The sequence below is a fragment of the Hoplias malabaricus genome, chromosome 5 (genome assembly GCF_029633855.1).
Source record: "Hoplias malabaricus isolate fHopMal1 chromosome 5, fHopMal1.hap1, whole genome shotgun sequence".
Taxonomy (NCBI): Eukaryota; Metazoa; Chordata; class Actinopteri; order Characiformes; family Erythrinidae; genus Hoplias; species Hoplias malabaricus.
The window spans coordinates 21,810,077-21,826,660 of record NC_089804.1 but is presented as its reverse complement, the minus strand read 5'-3'; the positions used below and the strand labels follow the sequence as shown (position 1 = coordinate 21,826,660).

At 40.2% G+C, this 16,584-nt stretch overlaps 1 protein-coding gene across 2 annotated transcripts; it reads left to right on the top strand.

Moving 5' to 3' along the window:
* Nucleotides 1–250: 250 nt before the first annotated feature.
* On the top strand, nt 251–11,803 carry gls2b (glutaminase 2b (liver, mitochondrial)). Of its 2 annotated transcripts, none has more exons than XM_066670050.1 (19): nt 251–493; nt 1,052–1,151; nt 1,275–1,396; nt 2,743–2,872; nt 2,981–3,060; nt 3,322–3,485; nt 4,201–4,259; nt 5,159–5,191; nt 5,302–5,360; nt 5,446–5,512; nt 5,602–5,652; nt 6,582–6,758; nt 7,202–7,333; nt 7,466–7,558; nt 8,184–8,245; nt 8,333–8,409; nt 8,852–8,915; nt 9,009–9,164; nt 11,183–11,803. In XM_066670050.1, the coding sequence occupies exons 1-19, from the start codon at nt 297–299 to the stop codon at nt 11,337–11,339; spliced, it is 1,980 nt and encodes a 659-aa protein (XP_066526147.1). In that variant the 5' UTR covers nt 251–296; the 3' UTR covers nt 11,340–11,803. The 2 variants fall into 2 exon arrangements, with proteins under 2 accessions (XP_066526147.1, XP_066526148.1); XM_066670051.1 differs by having other exon boundaries at nt 9,009–9,157; nt 11,183–11,386.
* The last annotated feature ends 4,781 nt before the right edge of the window (nt 11,804–16,584 follow it).

Sequence of the window (16,584 nt, the reverse complement as noted above, 5' to 3'; positions counted from 1 at the left end):
TATAGCCTACACTTTTTTGGCACTAGTTATAGGGAGCTTAGGCTCATTTGCAGGAGCTCCAGAGTGTCCCGTTATGGACCAACTTATGTGAGCAGGTGCACAAGTAAAGTCACATATTTTTGTCCACCATGTTTTCACCCTTAGTATCTCATCGTCACCGCGGTTACCACAGCAACAAGGACGACGTCACAGGTCCAACTCAATTAAAGTCCAACTGCTGAATGGCGCGCGCAGTGTCCGTTAAAGGCTCGCTCTGCTGAGAGTAATATTAACCTCCGCTGCGCTCTTCTGAAAAAATGAACGGTTTTAAAGCTGTAATGCTGTCGAGAAGCCTCGGAATCGTCAGGTTTTTAATGAAGGACGAACATAAAGCGAGTTTCCTCGGTGTTTGGAGGCAGAAGCGGTGTTTAAGGAGTTTTAATAACGACTCTTCAGTGAAGTTTTACCTCAACAAGGATAGAACAAACAGCGGCGAAGTTCTGCCAAACCACCTGTGAGTAAACACAGTCTGAAACAGAGTGGACATGTCTTTATTCACACTCTGGAACACCTACTGCTTCATTCCCCTTAATGAAGACAGAGTCCAGGGACATTACAGTTAAAAACTTCAGGTGTCATCTCTAATAAATAAATGAAGGTGCCAAATAAGACGTGGCTATGACATATAAGACATATGGCTAATGGTTTAAATCGCGTTCCCACACCTTTTAAGTCATTCCTATACCTTATTTATTTTATTTTATCTCAACTATGATCCCCTATGAACTCTTAATTAAATTATTTATCTATTATTTATTAAATAGTACCCACGTCTAATCATTCCCACATATTTTGAAATAATTCCCATGCATTAAAATATACCCACGCCTAATTAGATATTTCCAATTCATTATTAAATCATTCCCACAATTTTGTAAGTTGTTTCCACACATTATTGAGCTTAAAGAGTTTACTAGAGCAGATGTATAGAGATGTGGCATTTACAGGAGTTAGTCCATAGGTTTAAATTGACTTTACAATAATAATATAATATATTTTTCTCCACACGCAGTGGTCAAAGAGGTGAGGGGCTCTTCTCAGGACTGGAGGATCTGCTTTTCTACACCATCACCGAGGGAGAGGAGAGGGTCCCCATTTCTCACTTTATTGCTGTGAGCTATTATTTAGCCTTTGTCAGGTTGAAAGGAGCAGTTTGAGATTTCATCAGATTGTCTCTGTAAACCCGGAGAGCTGTGTTTTGGTGGACTTTTTTTAAACTCTTCTGTCTCACCCAGGCTATTAAAAGCACTGGCCTGCTGACCTCAGACCCCCGTCTTCGGGACTGCATGGAGAAGCTGCGGAAAGCCGTCCGACAGTCTACCAGTGAAGTCCTGATGGACCGGGAGCTATTCCGGAAGTTAGTATGGTCTTCAAATCCAATTTAGGAGAAAGCAAAGCAGCACAGCTTATATTTACAAATTTATATGGAGCGCAGACTGGGCAGCAAGAGACGTGGGAAAGGTTTTTAATCATATAGTTTTTCAAAGTGTTGATTCCACCTCCCTTGTACTCATCACACTGGCTCGACAGAGAGGAGCTTTTCATAACCTCACAGCATTTACCTCAGTTTTACTAAGGCTCTGTGTGGTGCTGAGCCCTTTTTTTAAAAAAATACAGTGTAATGTAGCTGTATATGAGGACAGTGTGTGTGTGTATATATATATATATATATGTACGTGTGTGTGTGTGTGCGCACACACATTTTTGACATGTGTGATCAGAATGGCACAGGGCTGCAGGATAAATAGTTTGACGACAGCTGCTCTGGTCCTCCAGCACCAGGCTCACTCACTCAAATAACACGTGGGCAGGGCGCACCACTGTTGGCAAACAGTGCCTAATGGCCTGAATATGTCAGGCATGAAATCTTATGAATGTGAACAGAATTACAACGGGAACCTTTTCTGTTATTAGAAATGTTTTCCTTGCCGTAGCACATAGAGAATAAATGAAGAATCAAGTACATTCAAGCCTTGTACCTGAATATAAAACAGCTCCTGACATTCAGAAAGCCGTTCTTAATTAATTTATGTTTTCATTGTCTTCACACAGCTGTTCCATCAAACCACACAGACTGTCATTACTTCATGAGCATGGAGACAGATGCATGTAATTTTAATGAAACTGTTTCAACATCAGAGTGGTGGAAGAGGGGAGATTCATTTCTCTCCAAGCCAGCACCTTTAATTCATTTTGTGCCTCATAAACCAGGAGGTCTGCCATCAACCCTTATTTTGTGAAAGCTTAATGTTCTAAAAAACCTATCATTTCTATTAAGCCACAGTCAATCTCCATGTCATTTTTTGAAAGCCAATTTTTAATGATTGGTTCTAGCTGGCCTCCCCTCCATTTTCTGACCTACACTGCATTTGGCTGGTGCGCATACTGTGTCATGTTTGTCGTTCATTTTGCCGGATTAATAAAAAAGGTGTAAAAAGGGTCAGATCATCTGATGACCCTCAACACTCAGATGCCTGTGCATAAAATGGGTTTTTAGATGTTTGAGAACATTCACCGTAGAATGAGACATGTGTGTATGTGGTATGGTGGAAAACAGCTCTATTTAATGTATCTTTTTCAGTTGCTGAAACATTTTGTGCAATTTTTAAGAGTTTGCTGAACTAGTAAACATGTAATATAGCATAATAATAATAATAATAATAAGAGAGGATGATAATTCAGATGTTTCTCTTGTCGTGTCAGATGTGTAGGTGGAAACATTGTCCTGCTCTCCCAGGCTTTTAGGAAGAAGTTTATCATTCCTGAGTTTGAAGAGTTTATAAGTGTTATAAATCAGATCTACAACAGAACTAAACAGGTGAAGGATGGACAGGTAAGCAGTTTGGCTTTGTACTGTTCACTTCTTTCATGAACTTGCATTTGTTTTTTTATCATATATTATTAAACTGAAAACAAACACATGTTGTTTGTTTGTGCTCAGGTAGCAGACTACATTCCACATCTTGCCAAGTTTAGCCCCAGTCTGTGGGGGATGTCACTCTGCACAGTGGATGGTCAGAGGTATACAGATACATTTATGTAATAACTAGCTCCAAAGTAAATCTTCATAACAGTTATTAACCTTCCTTCACTTCACATAAAGTGTGCAATCAGTTTAGAGTGTTGTTTTTAATGCAGTAATATCTGCCCCAGTGACGCTACTCTGCTTGTGGCCACTGTTCATAGTAAAATGGTATTGGAGCTTTCACATGTTTTCTATCACTGTATAAAGAAGTTCCATGCTATAGTTATAATTGTAAATATATTTCTGTGTGTTGATAGGCACTCAGCAGGAGACACCAAGGTGCCGTTCTGCCTGCAGTCATGTGTGAAGCCACTGGAGTATGCTATTGCTGTACATGAGCACGGAACCGAGCATGTGCACCAATTTGTGGGAAAAGAGCCCAGTGGGCTGAAGTTCAACATGCTGTCTCTCGATGAAGATGGTGAGTGAGAGAACGCAGCTTGCCCTCCATTAATAATAACACAAAGTAAATAACGGTACCACTCAGAATACTAACATTGCTGAATGAAAGTGAACAGACACCAATCAGCGTTATGCAAATCAGTACCCACTTAGTCACTGAGTTTACACTCATTCAGGCAAAATAGACAGAATTTTAGTGTGAAGTACTTGTCTAAATATTATGTAACATAATTTCATTGCACTTGCTGAGATTTCGATTGCTGGAAAATCCTGAGCAGGCATCAAAGATATTCAGCACTTTTATACTGTACATGTCTTTCACCTGGAACCCAGCTGAGCTCATTTAGCTTCGTATATTAAATCGGTTTCTCAAATAAACAATTTCTAAGACTTTTGCGTATCCTCTTTAAAGCTGAATCAAGGGAAAATATTTTTGAGGTAATAAAATATGAGCGAAAACTGCTGTTTTGTGTTTGGCCCCATTTTATCTTTCAGGAATATGCACTGGATGGTGGCCTTGAAAAAAAGCAGCATTTACTCCATGATCTGCTTTAAATAAATAAATGTTTAGACCAATATCTTTGAACATGCACATGTCCAAGTGTCACTGCGAGTTTAAACAATTTCTCAGAAACACCGTACATGCGCAGCTACTCATTTATCTGTGATATGTTTATGTACATAATAATCTCTCATAATGCTCCGTGCATGAAAACACTGATTTTTATCCCCAGATAAACCTCACAATCCCATGGTGAACGCAGGAGCAATTGTCATCAGCTCTCTTATCAAGGTAAACACACATGTCCATCACTACCATGTCACACACACCCAGGACTGATGTGATAAACTAAATCTCTGTTAATGACACAGGTTTAGGTGTTCTGAACATGTGCAGTGTGTGTAAATGTGCTGTATACACTCACCTTGCTGGTGTACACTTAAACCATACTCAGACAGGAAGAGTTTCACATGAGGAATCGGGATAATGAACTCTTTAATCTTGTGTTGGGACTACATTCTGCCATGTCATTAAAAATTGTATGTAAATGTTAAACGTGTACAACACTTCTGCATCAGGTTCATTTTAAGTAAAATTGACTATTTTCTGAATGTAAATATATCTTGGTTCACTACAAGGACACAGTTTGCCTCTCATCATTTTGTTAGTATTATTTTTACATGACACTCAGAATTAAGGACTTCTATGTTGTATGCCTCATGAAGCCGTATTTTCCTTTGAGATACTATAAGCACACACCTCCTGTAAACACACCTGACTATTGGCTGGACTGATGCCCTACAAAACACATACCCCTCCGTTGACACCTCACACAAACATTGTATACACACATAGACACGCCCACCCACGCGCCTAAACACACAGATGGTGGCCACATCGAGATCAAGGCCAGGGCAAACACACTAAACCTCTGATGTCAAGTGTTTACACATTAATCAGAAATTCTATTTACCGTGTGGTGTAGTAATCGCTAATAAGCCTTAAGCAACGAATGCTTAGAAAATAAGCGCTTTGCTAGGAGTTAACTACGCATTATTATTATTATTACTTTTTAAAATCTCAAATCTGCCTGTGTCTTTAACAGCTGACCATGTATCAAACATTTATACACACAGTAGACCCTCATGTTTCTCTGAAGAATGTTTGTAGTCATTCTCATGTCTTTTCAGCCTGGGACTAACAAAGCAGAGAAATTTGACTATGTAAGTAACTCATTAGTCATTGGATGAATACGCCTTCAAGGCCTATGGCTTATTACAGTGTATTTATTTCAAAAACAGATTTTCTAACTTATTTTCTTGGTCTTCTCCAGGTGATGGACTTTGTGAAGAAAATGGCAGGCACGGAGTATGCAGGCTTCAGTAATGCCACGTGAGTGTTTGCCTCACATAAGGGTTTTTTTTCCCCCATTGTTGCTGACATTGATTTTGTGTAATGCCATTTCATTTTTGTCCAGGTTTCAATCAGAAAAAGAGACGGGTGACCGGAACTTTGCAATTGGCTACTACCTCAAGGAGAAAAAGGTTCATTTTGTATTCGACATGCTATTGAAGCTTGTGTTAAAGCCACTCAGTGTAACAAGTCTTGCTTACAGTCCTGTGTTTGTCTGCAGTGTTTTCCTCGCGGAGCCGAAATGATCGATGCTCTAGACTTTTACTTCCAGGTAAGTTTCAATAGTTTCCTTATATACAGTGGAACCTCTACCTATGAACTTGATCCGTTCTGTGACCCGGTTCGTAAGTGGAAAAGTTCATTTCTCGAGTCAATTTTCCCCATTTAAAATAATGGAAAAGCAATTAATGCGTTCCAGCCCCCACCCCAAAAGTCACCCTTTTGGCACTGATATATGTTTACAACACTCTCAAATTAGTAACAAAATACATGTAGCGTTACTAAAAATAAAAGAGAAATACAGTGGAAACAGAAATAACGGAGAGTAGGTGGTGAATGTCGGGAGACGAAGCGTAGGTACGGCTTAACTTAGCACGAATGTCGATGTCTGCTATTTACACTAATGCTAAATTGCTAAAGCTACAATTTGCTAATCTTAAAAGCTCACTCAAGTCTGGGCGCTGGGAGACTCGCCGATTGGGGTCAGTGGCCATTTCCAGCCGCCGGCTCGGAGGAGGCTCAGGTTCGTTTCTAGAGTCGTGGTTCGTTAGTGGAGGCAAAAAATATTCAAATGCCCGGTTCATATCTTGGAAAGTTCATTAGTATAGGTTTCGTTAGTAGAGGTTCCACTGTATTTTTATATTTGACTATTGAGATAGGGATGTAGTACAGAGTGCTGACATTTGATGTTGTTTAACTAATGTTTGATTTTAAGTATATTTCCGTTTGCTAAATTAAAAATCACGGTTATACTATTTAGATATTCCTTCCTTTTTCAATATTGGTGTTTTGCTTGTTCTGTGTCATAAAAACCTTAAATTTTAATATTTCATTTATGAAGGCAATGCAGAGAGTGTTGGTATTATTAAGTCCTAATGTAAAAGACTGCTTGGAGAGCACATGGGTGTAGTCTCATGCTGCTTGCACACTGGTTTTAATGGAATAAATGTATAAACGCTTAAGTGTATATTTTTCTGTCAGCTGTGCTCTATAGAGGTGACGTGCGAGTCTGGGAGTGTGATGGCGGCAACGTTGGCAAATGGAGGAATCTGTCCAATCACAGGCGAGACGGTCCTCAGCGCAGAGGCTGTGAGAAACACACTGAGCCTCATGCACTCTTGTGGCATGTATGACTTCTCTGGACAGTTTGCCTTCCACGTGAGTCATGAGCTTGAGAAATGAGCTAGTTATGGTTGAGATAAGACCACATTTAAGTCCTTTATACATTAGTCTGATTATGGGGATTGTCATCCAGTCGAGACACAGTACGTCTGATCTTTGAATAAAGTTTGAACACACTGTGTGGGCTGAGGTTTGTTCAAATGTAATGGTAAGTGGTTAGATTTAGTGTTGGACTTTTGTTTAGGCATAATCTGTTAATCCATAAATATAAAATGTTTCTGTAATTGTCCTGTAATTTCTGCAATTTTCTGTAAAATAATTCTGTAATTTTTTAAATGTAACTTAAATGTATTTATTATTTGCCGAATTACATTAAGATTTTTACATTTATTTTAAATGCTGTATTGATAATTTGAAACATTATTTAATGACAGCATCCTTGCTTATTTTTTTGTTTTTGTTTTTGTTTTTGTATTTAGGTGGGTTTACCTGCAAAATCAGGGGTCTCAGGAGCTGTGTTGTTAATTGTGCCCAATGTGATGGGGGTCATGTGCTGGTCACCACCTTTGGACAAATTGGGGAACAGTGTGAGAGGCATCCGCTTCTGTCAGGTGAGCGTAAAACCTTCTCTTCATTTTCATGGCAATTTTTTGGTGCTAGAATATAACTCATCCATTGAATCATCATTTTGGTTAAAGCTGGGGATAGTAGACATGCCACATTTTATCCTCATTTTTAACCAGGAGCTGGTTTCCTTGTTCAACTTCCATAACTATGATAATCTGAGACACTTTGCAAAGAAGCAAGATCCACGTCGGCAGTCGGGAGAAGACAGGGTGAGTCTGGTACAAGTCAATAGTCTGATGACAATTTTGTCCAGCAGATGGCGCTATAGCACTTGGTGAATTTTGCCTATTTTTTAAAGCCTCTGAAGGCTTCACGTGGTAAGATATTGGTCGAGAATCTCAGAACATTAAAGTAAGATAAGAGTTTTGTGAGATGTAACTCCTCCAGCGCAGTATATTTTTTACTTGTGTAATCTCATGTAATCGAGGACTATAATGTTTCTGCAGCTCCACAAAATAACAATTTCATTCTGAACAGATAAGGAATTCAAACATAAGCGTTGCTTATTGATTTCCTTTGAGAACAATAATGAACCTACAGTTTCTTTTTTTATTTGAAAGTGGAACAATTCTAGATTTAATGTGCTTCTAATGATGGTTTACTTAAAAGTTCATTTACTCCCCTGTGGGATATAGATTGCATTAAATTGAATATAGGTAATTGCAATATTTTCTTATCCGCACGCAAGCATTAGGCACATTTCATTTGTAATAAATATGTTTTAAACTATTTCTGGTGAGCCGCAGAAGCAGTTTTATCACTTCTACCTCCCTGGACCTAATGAACTTTAACATTGCTTTCTCTCGTTCTCTTTTTCTATTTGCCTCTTTGCAGAACAAGTCTGTGGTGAACGTGATGTTTGCAGCCCATAGTGGAGATGTTTCAGCCCTCAGGAGGTAATTCAGTGCTTAACAGCTACAGCTAGTTATTATGTGTGTTTTTTTTATGCTGTGCATCTCTCTTAATTATATACCTTTCCTCAGGTTTGCTCTGTCCTCAATAGACTTAGACCAGAAAGACTACGACTGTCGTACAGCTCTTCATGTTGCTGCTGCAGAAGGTAGAAAATTGTGTTGGAAAAACAGATTAACAGCTTCATTAAAGTTCATTTAAATTCATCACTGTCAATCTGAATGGTACTGAGGGTCTTAAAAAAGGCTAAACAATAAAACTGCACTCATTCTAAATAGTAAGAAACCATATAAAACATTGCAAAATCATGCTTTATTGACAAAATACAAGCTGGAATCCTTCAAAATGACGATATAAAGAATATGTCAAGTATTATTAATCTAAATTTGCCAATAATTGTGTGCACTCGTGCTGTCTTTTTTTTTTTTTTATAGTAGAGAGAGGACTGGAGAATGTAAAATATTTTATAACACTGTCATTCCAACTAGTTATTGCTGATTCTCTCAGAAAACAAGGCAATTTGATCTATTAACTTGAATTAGCTTTAAATCCAGTACTAAACTGACCTTAGTAACTGTCACTTGTTCCAGGTCATGTGGAGGTTGTGCAGTTTTTAACCCAGGCCTGCAGAGTGAACCCTTTTGTAAAGGACAGGTGAAAATCTTTGAATTTTCTCAAATCGCTGTTAATTCTTATGTATTTTTTGCTGTTGCAGTTATAATAATCCTAAAATCCTGTGTTCTCCAGGTGGGGAAACATCCCTCTGGATGATGCGATGCAGTTTGGCCATACGGGTGTGGTAAAGATCCTGCAGGAATATAAGCAGACCTTCTCAGTACTGAGCTCTCAGGATGAGGCTGAACACACCAAGCAAAGCAAGCTGGGCTCTGTGGATGGTGTAGTGTGAGCTGCTATTTGTGCTTAAGGAGCTTAGGTTACCCCAAAGCCCCTTCTGTTGAGGTTGTGGTATGAGCTGATGTCTATGATTAAGGGACTTCTGCTGTCACCTTTATTGTAAAGCAGCACTAAAGGAAGATGATGAAAGATCCCTGGCTTTAAAATCAGAGGAGACAGAAGTAAATGTAAACCTCTCCAGAGTTTCATTCCAACTGCCTTGCTTCTCAAACCACTTCAAAGTGGCCTCAGAGGGGTCAGGACGGTTGAAACTAAATTCTGGGCGAGGTTTTACACTCTGGACCTTTGTTTGGAGCCTCCTTTCAATATATTTATGTTTACTGATTGGGACACAATAGAGATGCTCCTACTGACCACAAGAAGGCCTTTGACCTCATTCTGGACCTGTATTATATAATATAATCTTTCTGTTGCTCCTTTGTCCTTAGCAAACCTTTTTATTCATTACATTACGCACAATGACGATGAATGTACATAGTCAATACAGACTAAAGATTACGATTTTTTAAATATATTTGTTTAGAAAGCAAGCATTTTTCCTGGAATGTAGTTGTATGTCTCTATGATGTACTCGATATTTGCTAGATAAAAAAGCAGAAATATCTCTGTCCTAATTGGTAGTAGCAGCTGTTTCACTTTTCAGTTTTCTGGAGTGTTACATCCTGAATTTCTTTAAGCAGTGCCGAAATAAACTGTGCACAGAGTCAGGACTACACTCTCATGTACTGAGAACAGTGAAACGACTAAAAAGCCTGAACATTGCTGCTCTAAGCTTTAGCTAAAGTCAGCCTACATCTGATTAATACTTAAGGACCAGCAATTCCTCGCTCAGTTGAACCCAACCACAAAATAATTTACCACATAACAGGCGAACTTCTGTAAGGACTGAGCCGGTTGTGTATAGAGATGTTGGTAAAGCTTGATTTGCTAATCCAAAAATCCTGACTCACTACAGAGTCCTCAGGTAAACCCGTATAATGTGGCAGTACCTTGAAACTCCAATGCATGTTGGGTATTAGATTTTCTGATTGATTTTCTGGTTGATATTCCAAAAATGAGGAAGCTATGGGTTATTTTATAGATCAGTATTTACTTAATGGGCCAAAAATAGAAAGATCTAAATTACACCTAAGGTTGTACGAAATGGTTTCAGTGCATGTTTATGTATCTTTCGTAGCTTATGGGGCTAGACACAGATGATATAGATCATGATATTTTTCCATTAATGACACAAACTACATTAGAAGAACTATGTTTCCCATCAGGATTGGCGCCCCCTCCAGGGTGTATTCCTGCCTTGCACCCAATGATTCCAGGTAGGCTCTGGACCCACCGCGACCCTGAACTGGATAAGGGTTACAGATAATGAATGAATGAATAAATGAATGAATATTTTCCATCTGTATTATACATATTTTAAGCTCATTCTGAAACCAAGTGCTCAGTGTAAAATGTGCAAAGCTCTGACCTCTGTCAGAAAATGGATTACCTTTTTAATCTTCTGGCTGATCTGACTATGGAACATGCTGTTTCTGATTGCTACCTGTGTATCTGAATGTACATCAAATATGGACTGACTGCTCATGGATCAAATACAGGGAGATTTGTATGCAGTACAGTATTAGCAGAGTTATATGTGATTTTTGCAGGTACCTTTTATCTGTGACAATGTAAAATATGATATTTGAATGATATTTTGTGATCATTTAATAATATTAATATAAAATGTTATTTTCACAAGCGACAAATTCAACACTTTGTTTTTAAGCTTCATTAAATATGACATTAAAGCTCATTAAACATGACAACAAAAAGCTGATGATTTTCATGTGAAGTTTTGTCATGTTCCAGATCGATGAACTGGATCTTCGTCTCCGGGAATGTCATCACTTTCTCTGGCTTTTTATTTCATTATCTGCAAGAAATGGCCATAACTCAATAGACAGCAATATCTCAGTCTTCTCAGCTGAGTTAACCTTATAATACTGTCTGATTTTGTGCTGCAGAACTACATACGTTCTCCAACCAGCTGATGAAGGTAGAGACTTGTGTGAAGACTGTAGCCTTCTTCTGCACGCTGCAGCCTTGAGCAGAAACAAAGCTGGTGACTCCATGGATGTATTACACCTGACAGCTCAGGGGTCCATCAGAGTCGTCCTGTAGTGAACCAGTGAGAGACAGGGGCAGGAACAAGTAGAGATCTTTGTGAATGGCAGTTAATCATTGTTTATACTTATTTGTTATAAATTGTAACTCATTTTAGTTTCCATGTACTGTCTGTGTGATTTGTTTAGCCTGAACGATCATATTTAGGAAGTTATTAGGTTCAATATTATTTTTTAATAATGTACTAGGGTGGTGTGAGTGACTGGGTGAGTTTTGTGATTGGTGGAGAATTCTGTGTGAGCCCTGCATTCACCGTGACCCTGAATATATTTGTTGGGGTCACTGGCTTGGTGCTGTTGATCTGGGCCGGAAACGTAGATATTAAATTGAATGCATGAATATAAATTCAGGATACCTGGCAACCCGAGAGACTTCCGCCTCCAGCGCAAACCATTAAAGTTTTAACTGAACCTCCTCACCAGCCGCTGCTGGAGCAGGTCTTATGGTCCACTACGGGGAGGTGGGCCTGCTTTAGGTTGAAGGAGAGAGATCCTCCAGCTGGAGTTAAAGAGAGACAATGGTACACGATTAAAGTGACGTTTCTAGGGAAATCATTTGAGAAAAATCATTTAACATCTTATGTTTATTTAAAGAGCAACCAGTCATGGTTATTAGAAATAAAACTGGCACTGATTATGAATATGATGAATTATACATTTGTGCTCCATGGCTCCACCACATGAGGGTGTTTAAAACTGGTTTATTACTGTACTTTCATACGTCCGGGACGCTAGATGTCAAGATAACGGCTGTTCCTTAACGTGAAGAAGAATCAGTGGTCAAACTGACGGATTGCTCCTTTAAGCAAGTTACTTATAAAGGAGGGCATATATCCGGTGACCAGATGATGCCCAATTCTCACTCTGCGTGCGGCCCCAGCCGGTGATGTAGCAAGGGTTATTATGGGGCAAGACCTGACCAGAGGGAGGGAGAGAACCCAGCTGGACATAGGAGTTCAGAGTGGCGTCGGAGTAGAGACGGAGCGGAGCGATGTCATACCTGTGATCAAAGGGAAATAGAACAGAGACTTTTATTTTTAGACTGAAAATATGAAATCTATTTCTGAAACCTGAGGAACTGGAAAGCAACCCACGTAAGAGCAAACTGTGATATAACACTTATTTTATAACCTACTTTACTTTATCTGCACTTGCTCCATCGTGTTTATGCTCTGCCCCAAATGTATACTCAGCACTAATAGTATGGGCTGTGTTCCCAGATAAGGATTTAGACCAATCTTAGGCCGATGCCAGTGGTAAATCCCCACTGATTCAAATTCAGTTTAGTCTTGGCTTTAGTTTAAGCCTTATACATTATATCTAGTAATGTTTATAGTGTAATATTTGAGCAGGTTAATACACAAAATATTAATATACTCTACAATCTAAAATCTACAATCACAGCACTGAATTGGCGTTTATGTGAGAACACAAAGAGGAGATTGAACACAGCAAAATGAGTACAGAGAAGTAAGAATACTGAGTTAAAACGGCTAAAAAACAGAGCTTTGGCTCCTTGCTCTTCACTGCTGTGCGCTCAGGGTTGGGGTGAACTGCGTGCAGCTCTTTATTATTTAAAGGAACAGGCTGGAACACTGCTGCGGGGCTTGTGGTGTTTTGACCAAACAGGTTTTATTAGGACCCCTTGGGAGAAAAGGGGCATGTAGTGCACCTTTAAACATATCAATTGGCCTTCTTTTTCTACATTGACCTGTTTTTCACGATATATTTCTTTTGAAGAGATATATTGTATTTTGTCAAATACCAGTTAGTTAGGGTGAACAGATGTCCTCTTTTACCCGGACATGTCCTCTTTTTTAGACTTAAAAAAATGTCCGGGCGGAATTTCACAAACGTCCGGGATTTTGTTTTTCTAGAGCTTACATAGAATTTCGAGAAGTTTCGTTCACAAACTAGTCCCGCCCTCCCCTACTCCGATTGGTTCACTTGAGTGAGAAGGGGGTGTGGTGAAGTAGCCTAAAATCTTCTGATTGGACGGTCTGAGTGTAGAGCTACCGTTATTGGTCGATAACCTTCTCTGTAAACATTTAATTGTTCAGTCTGCACGTCTGTAGTCCTTGTTTACGTCAGGCAAAGCTCATGTACCCACCCTCATCTCGAGCAGCTACGCCGAAACGTAAATGTAAGTTCTTGGATGAATTAAAAAAGAAATTCCCATGTTTTGTGTAGTAAATAAAGGTGTAAAGGACCTAAAAGCACACACAGGTTCAGCTAAGAATACAATGGCAGCGAGTGTCCTCTTTTTCACCATCTCAGGTCTGGTCACCCTAAGTTAGAATGATATTTCTTAGACAAAGCATAAGCTGGTTTTTATCTACTCTTCCAGAAGATTCCGCAACAACAGCTTGTCGACATGTAGATGTAGGCGACTCACCCGTTTGAGATCATGTTGGAGTTCCAGTTGGGGTGAATGTAGACTCGGCTGATGGAGCTATACTGCTCCTTACCTTAGTGCTGTTACGATCCCCAGGCACCACACAATAGGCCTTTTGTCTATGAGTACACATGCACAAGAATTATTGGCAGGTCACGCGTTAAAGCTGTGAGTCTGCAGGAGTTTTCGGTATAATTTGCAGTGTTTGGTATTGGAGGAAGATTAGAACAGCACAGAGCCAAATTCATAAAGGTCATTAGAGCAGTGTGGAGTAGGAGGCTGTGAGTACCACCCACATGAAATTCTTCTAGAATGGAATATTAGTAATGCTGAGGAAATTGCACGGTTGCAGAGAAAAAAAATAATAATAATCATGAGTGTACCATCAGAAAAGCTGTATAAAATAATGGAGACACAAGCCTCTTACTAGCTGTAGCCTAAAGAGGCAGAGGGCTATAGAACGTTACCAGATGGATTCACAGGACTAGCAGGAAAAACGAGGGAGTGGGGAGTGAAAGAACAGTGCTTTCCCTTCCCTCAAAAGCCCATCTCAAACTACAACTGCTCCCTGGGCACTGATGTGTATTTATATGTGTGTGTGTGTGTGTTTACTGCTATTTCACTGGGTTAAATGTAGGGACAGTTTTTCCAAAGGGATTAATAAAGAATCACTTCTTCTTCTCCTTAAAAAACAAAATGCATTCACAAATGTCTGCATGAATCTAGGTGAATATTTACATATTACATTCCTTGAAGTGTTCCTTAAGGAGGTTTTTATAAACAAAACAAGTCTTTTTAGCTGTGAAACTCACTGTGTATCTTCTCATAACATCAGAAGGGGATTTGTTAACTTGACCCAGTTTAAAGTTGAAGTTGAAATCTTATTGGAGATGTTGGGTTTATGCTCTTTTATTACAGTCTGGAGCACAGGTTTGAAAGTTTGCATTGTTGTATGAAGCAAACTAAAGCTTTTTTTTGTGTGTGTGATGGTTTTTATGGTGTGAGCTTCCAGGTCTTTAGGCTAGTTTGTGTAGACAATCTACTGAACACAGAGAGTTTAAAAAGCAGATGATATAGTGTACTATTGATACCTGTCCACACAGTGAGCAGCAGTCATCAGTCGTCCTCTCTTGACCAGGGTCCCTCCGTGGGTGTGATGCTATGAGCTGCCGGACAGGAACTGGAGAGAGACCTGAGGGAGGAGAAGATGGCATTAGCTACATTTGGATATTCTTGGCAAACTGCAAGTGATTAAAGGAACACTAGGTAATGTTTTTACCGTACAAGTCAAGTTTCAAAATGATTGTGATGCTCTGCTGTCCTCTGTCATTGCTACTCCAGGTTCAGCACTGCAGAAACGGCACTATGTAACATTTGGAGGAGGGTAAGAGGTCACCCACCCCTCTCTCCCCCGCCCCCCCTGATTTCATGACCGTGCTGTAAAAGCAAATCACATTCTGCAACTGTAGGGGGAGCCCAGGAGCAACAATATCAAATCTTACCTAGTGCTCCTTTAAATTAAAACATATTTTACTCTAATTCTTGCTGCGTAACAGCTGGATTCCACACTGTTTGTATAATCTGAGTAGAAAAGCATAGGAGCAGATGTGCATGAGCCTAAAAGCTCAATGTCTAATGCCAAATGTGAGACTGTGTGAGCGGTGTAGAGCCCTCAGCGGTGGGATTGTGTTCCCTGGAGTGAAGAGTTGCATTAATATTTGTGATTCAGAGCTAATACAATATCAGCGTCAGACCTCATGTGCCTTTTTGTGGCTGAATGCCATCAAATCTTCACAACAATGCTCTGACGTCTAGTGTAAAACCTTTCCAGAGGAGCTGAGGCTGCTGCTGCCTCAATAAAGGGGGACTGAGTTGAGTACCTGCCAGGGCCAGGCGTATGGTTTTGCTACTTCACCACCCACGTCTCTTCCCTCCACGTCCTCCAGGAAAAGAGGCTTGGGCTTCTCATCAGCAAGAGCTGCAGAGCAACAGAACGAGTGAAGCAGAGAGAAAATGAAGCAAAGAGACGTAGGACTTGTTTAGCTTTGGATCAGTCGGCCTGTATCCAGGGGAGCGCAGAAGACCTCTCACCCAGAGCGCTGAGAACGGCGAGCAGGAGTAGCTTCAACGTGTCTGCAGTGCGGCAGGACACTATTTCTCTGCTTGCTGCCTTTACTGCCAGTGCTGTACTGAACACTGGGGTAATGTACTGTATGTATATGCTCCCACCCGCTCTGCAGATGTGTTCAGTCCCACAGTTATCACACATGACCAAGGACAACATTCCCCTCATGGGAACTTTACATCCCTGTCACATGTGAAATATGAAGCGTTGATATAGGGAATGGTGTTCTGTTGCTTCCGGATCAATAGAAAAACTCTTATCTGCTCATAGTATACAGTGAGAACAGAGAGGAAACAAGGGGGGAAAAAAACACTGCACAATTTTGGTTCTCAGATTCCTCTCAGAAATAGATACAGACTCACGATATATTAATTCATTCATTGTCTGTAACCCTTATCCAGTTCAGGGTCACGGTGGGTCCAGAGCCTACCTGGAATCATTGGGTACAAGGTGGGAATACACCCTGGAGGGGGCACCAGTCCTTCACAGGGCAACACACACACACTCACACCTATGGACACTTTTGAGTCGCCAATCCACCTACCAACGTGTGTTTTTGGACTGTGGGAGGAAATCGGAGCACCCGGAGGAAACCCACACGGACAAAGGGAGAAGACACCACACTCCTCACAGACAGTCACCCGGAGGAAACCCACGCGGACAAAGGGAGAAGACACCACACTCCTCACAGACAGTCACCCGGAGGAAACCCACGCGGACACA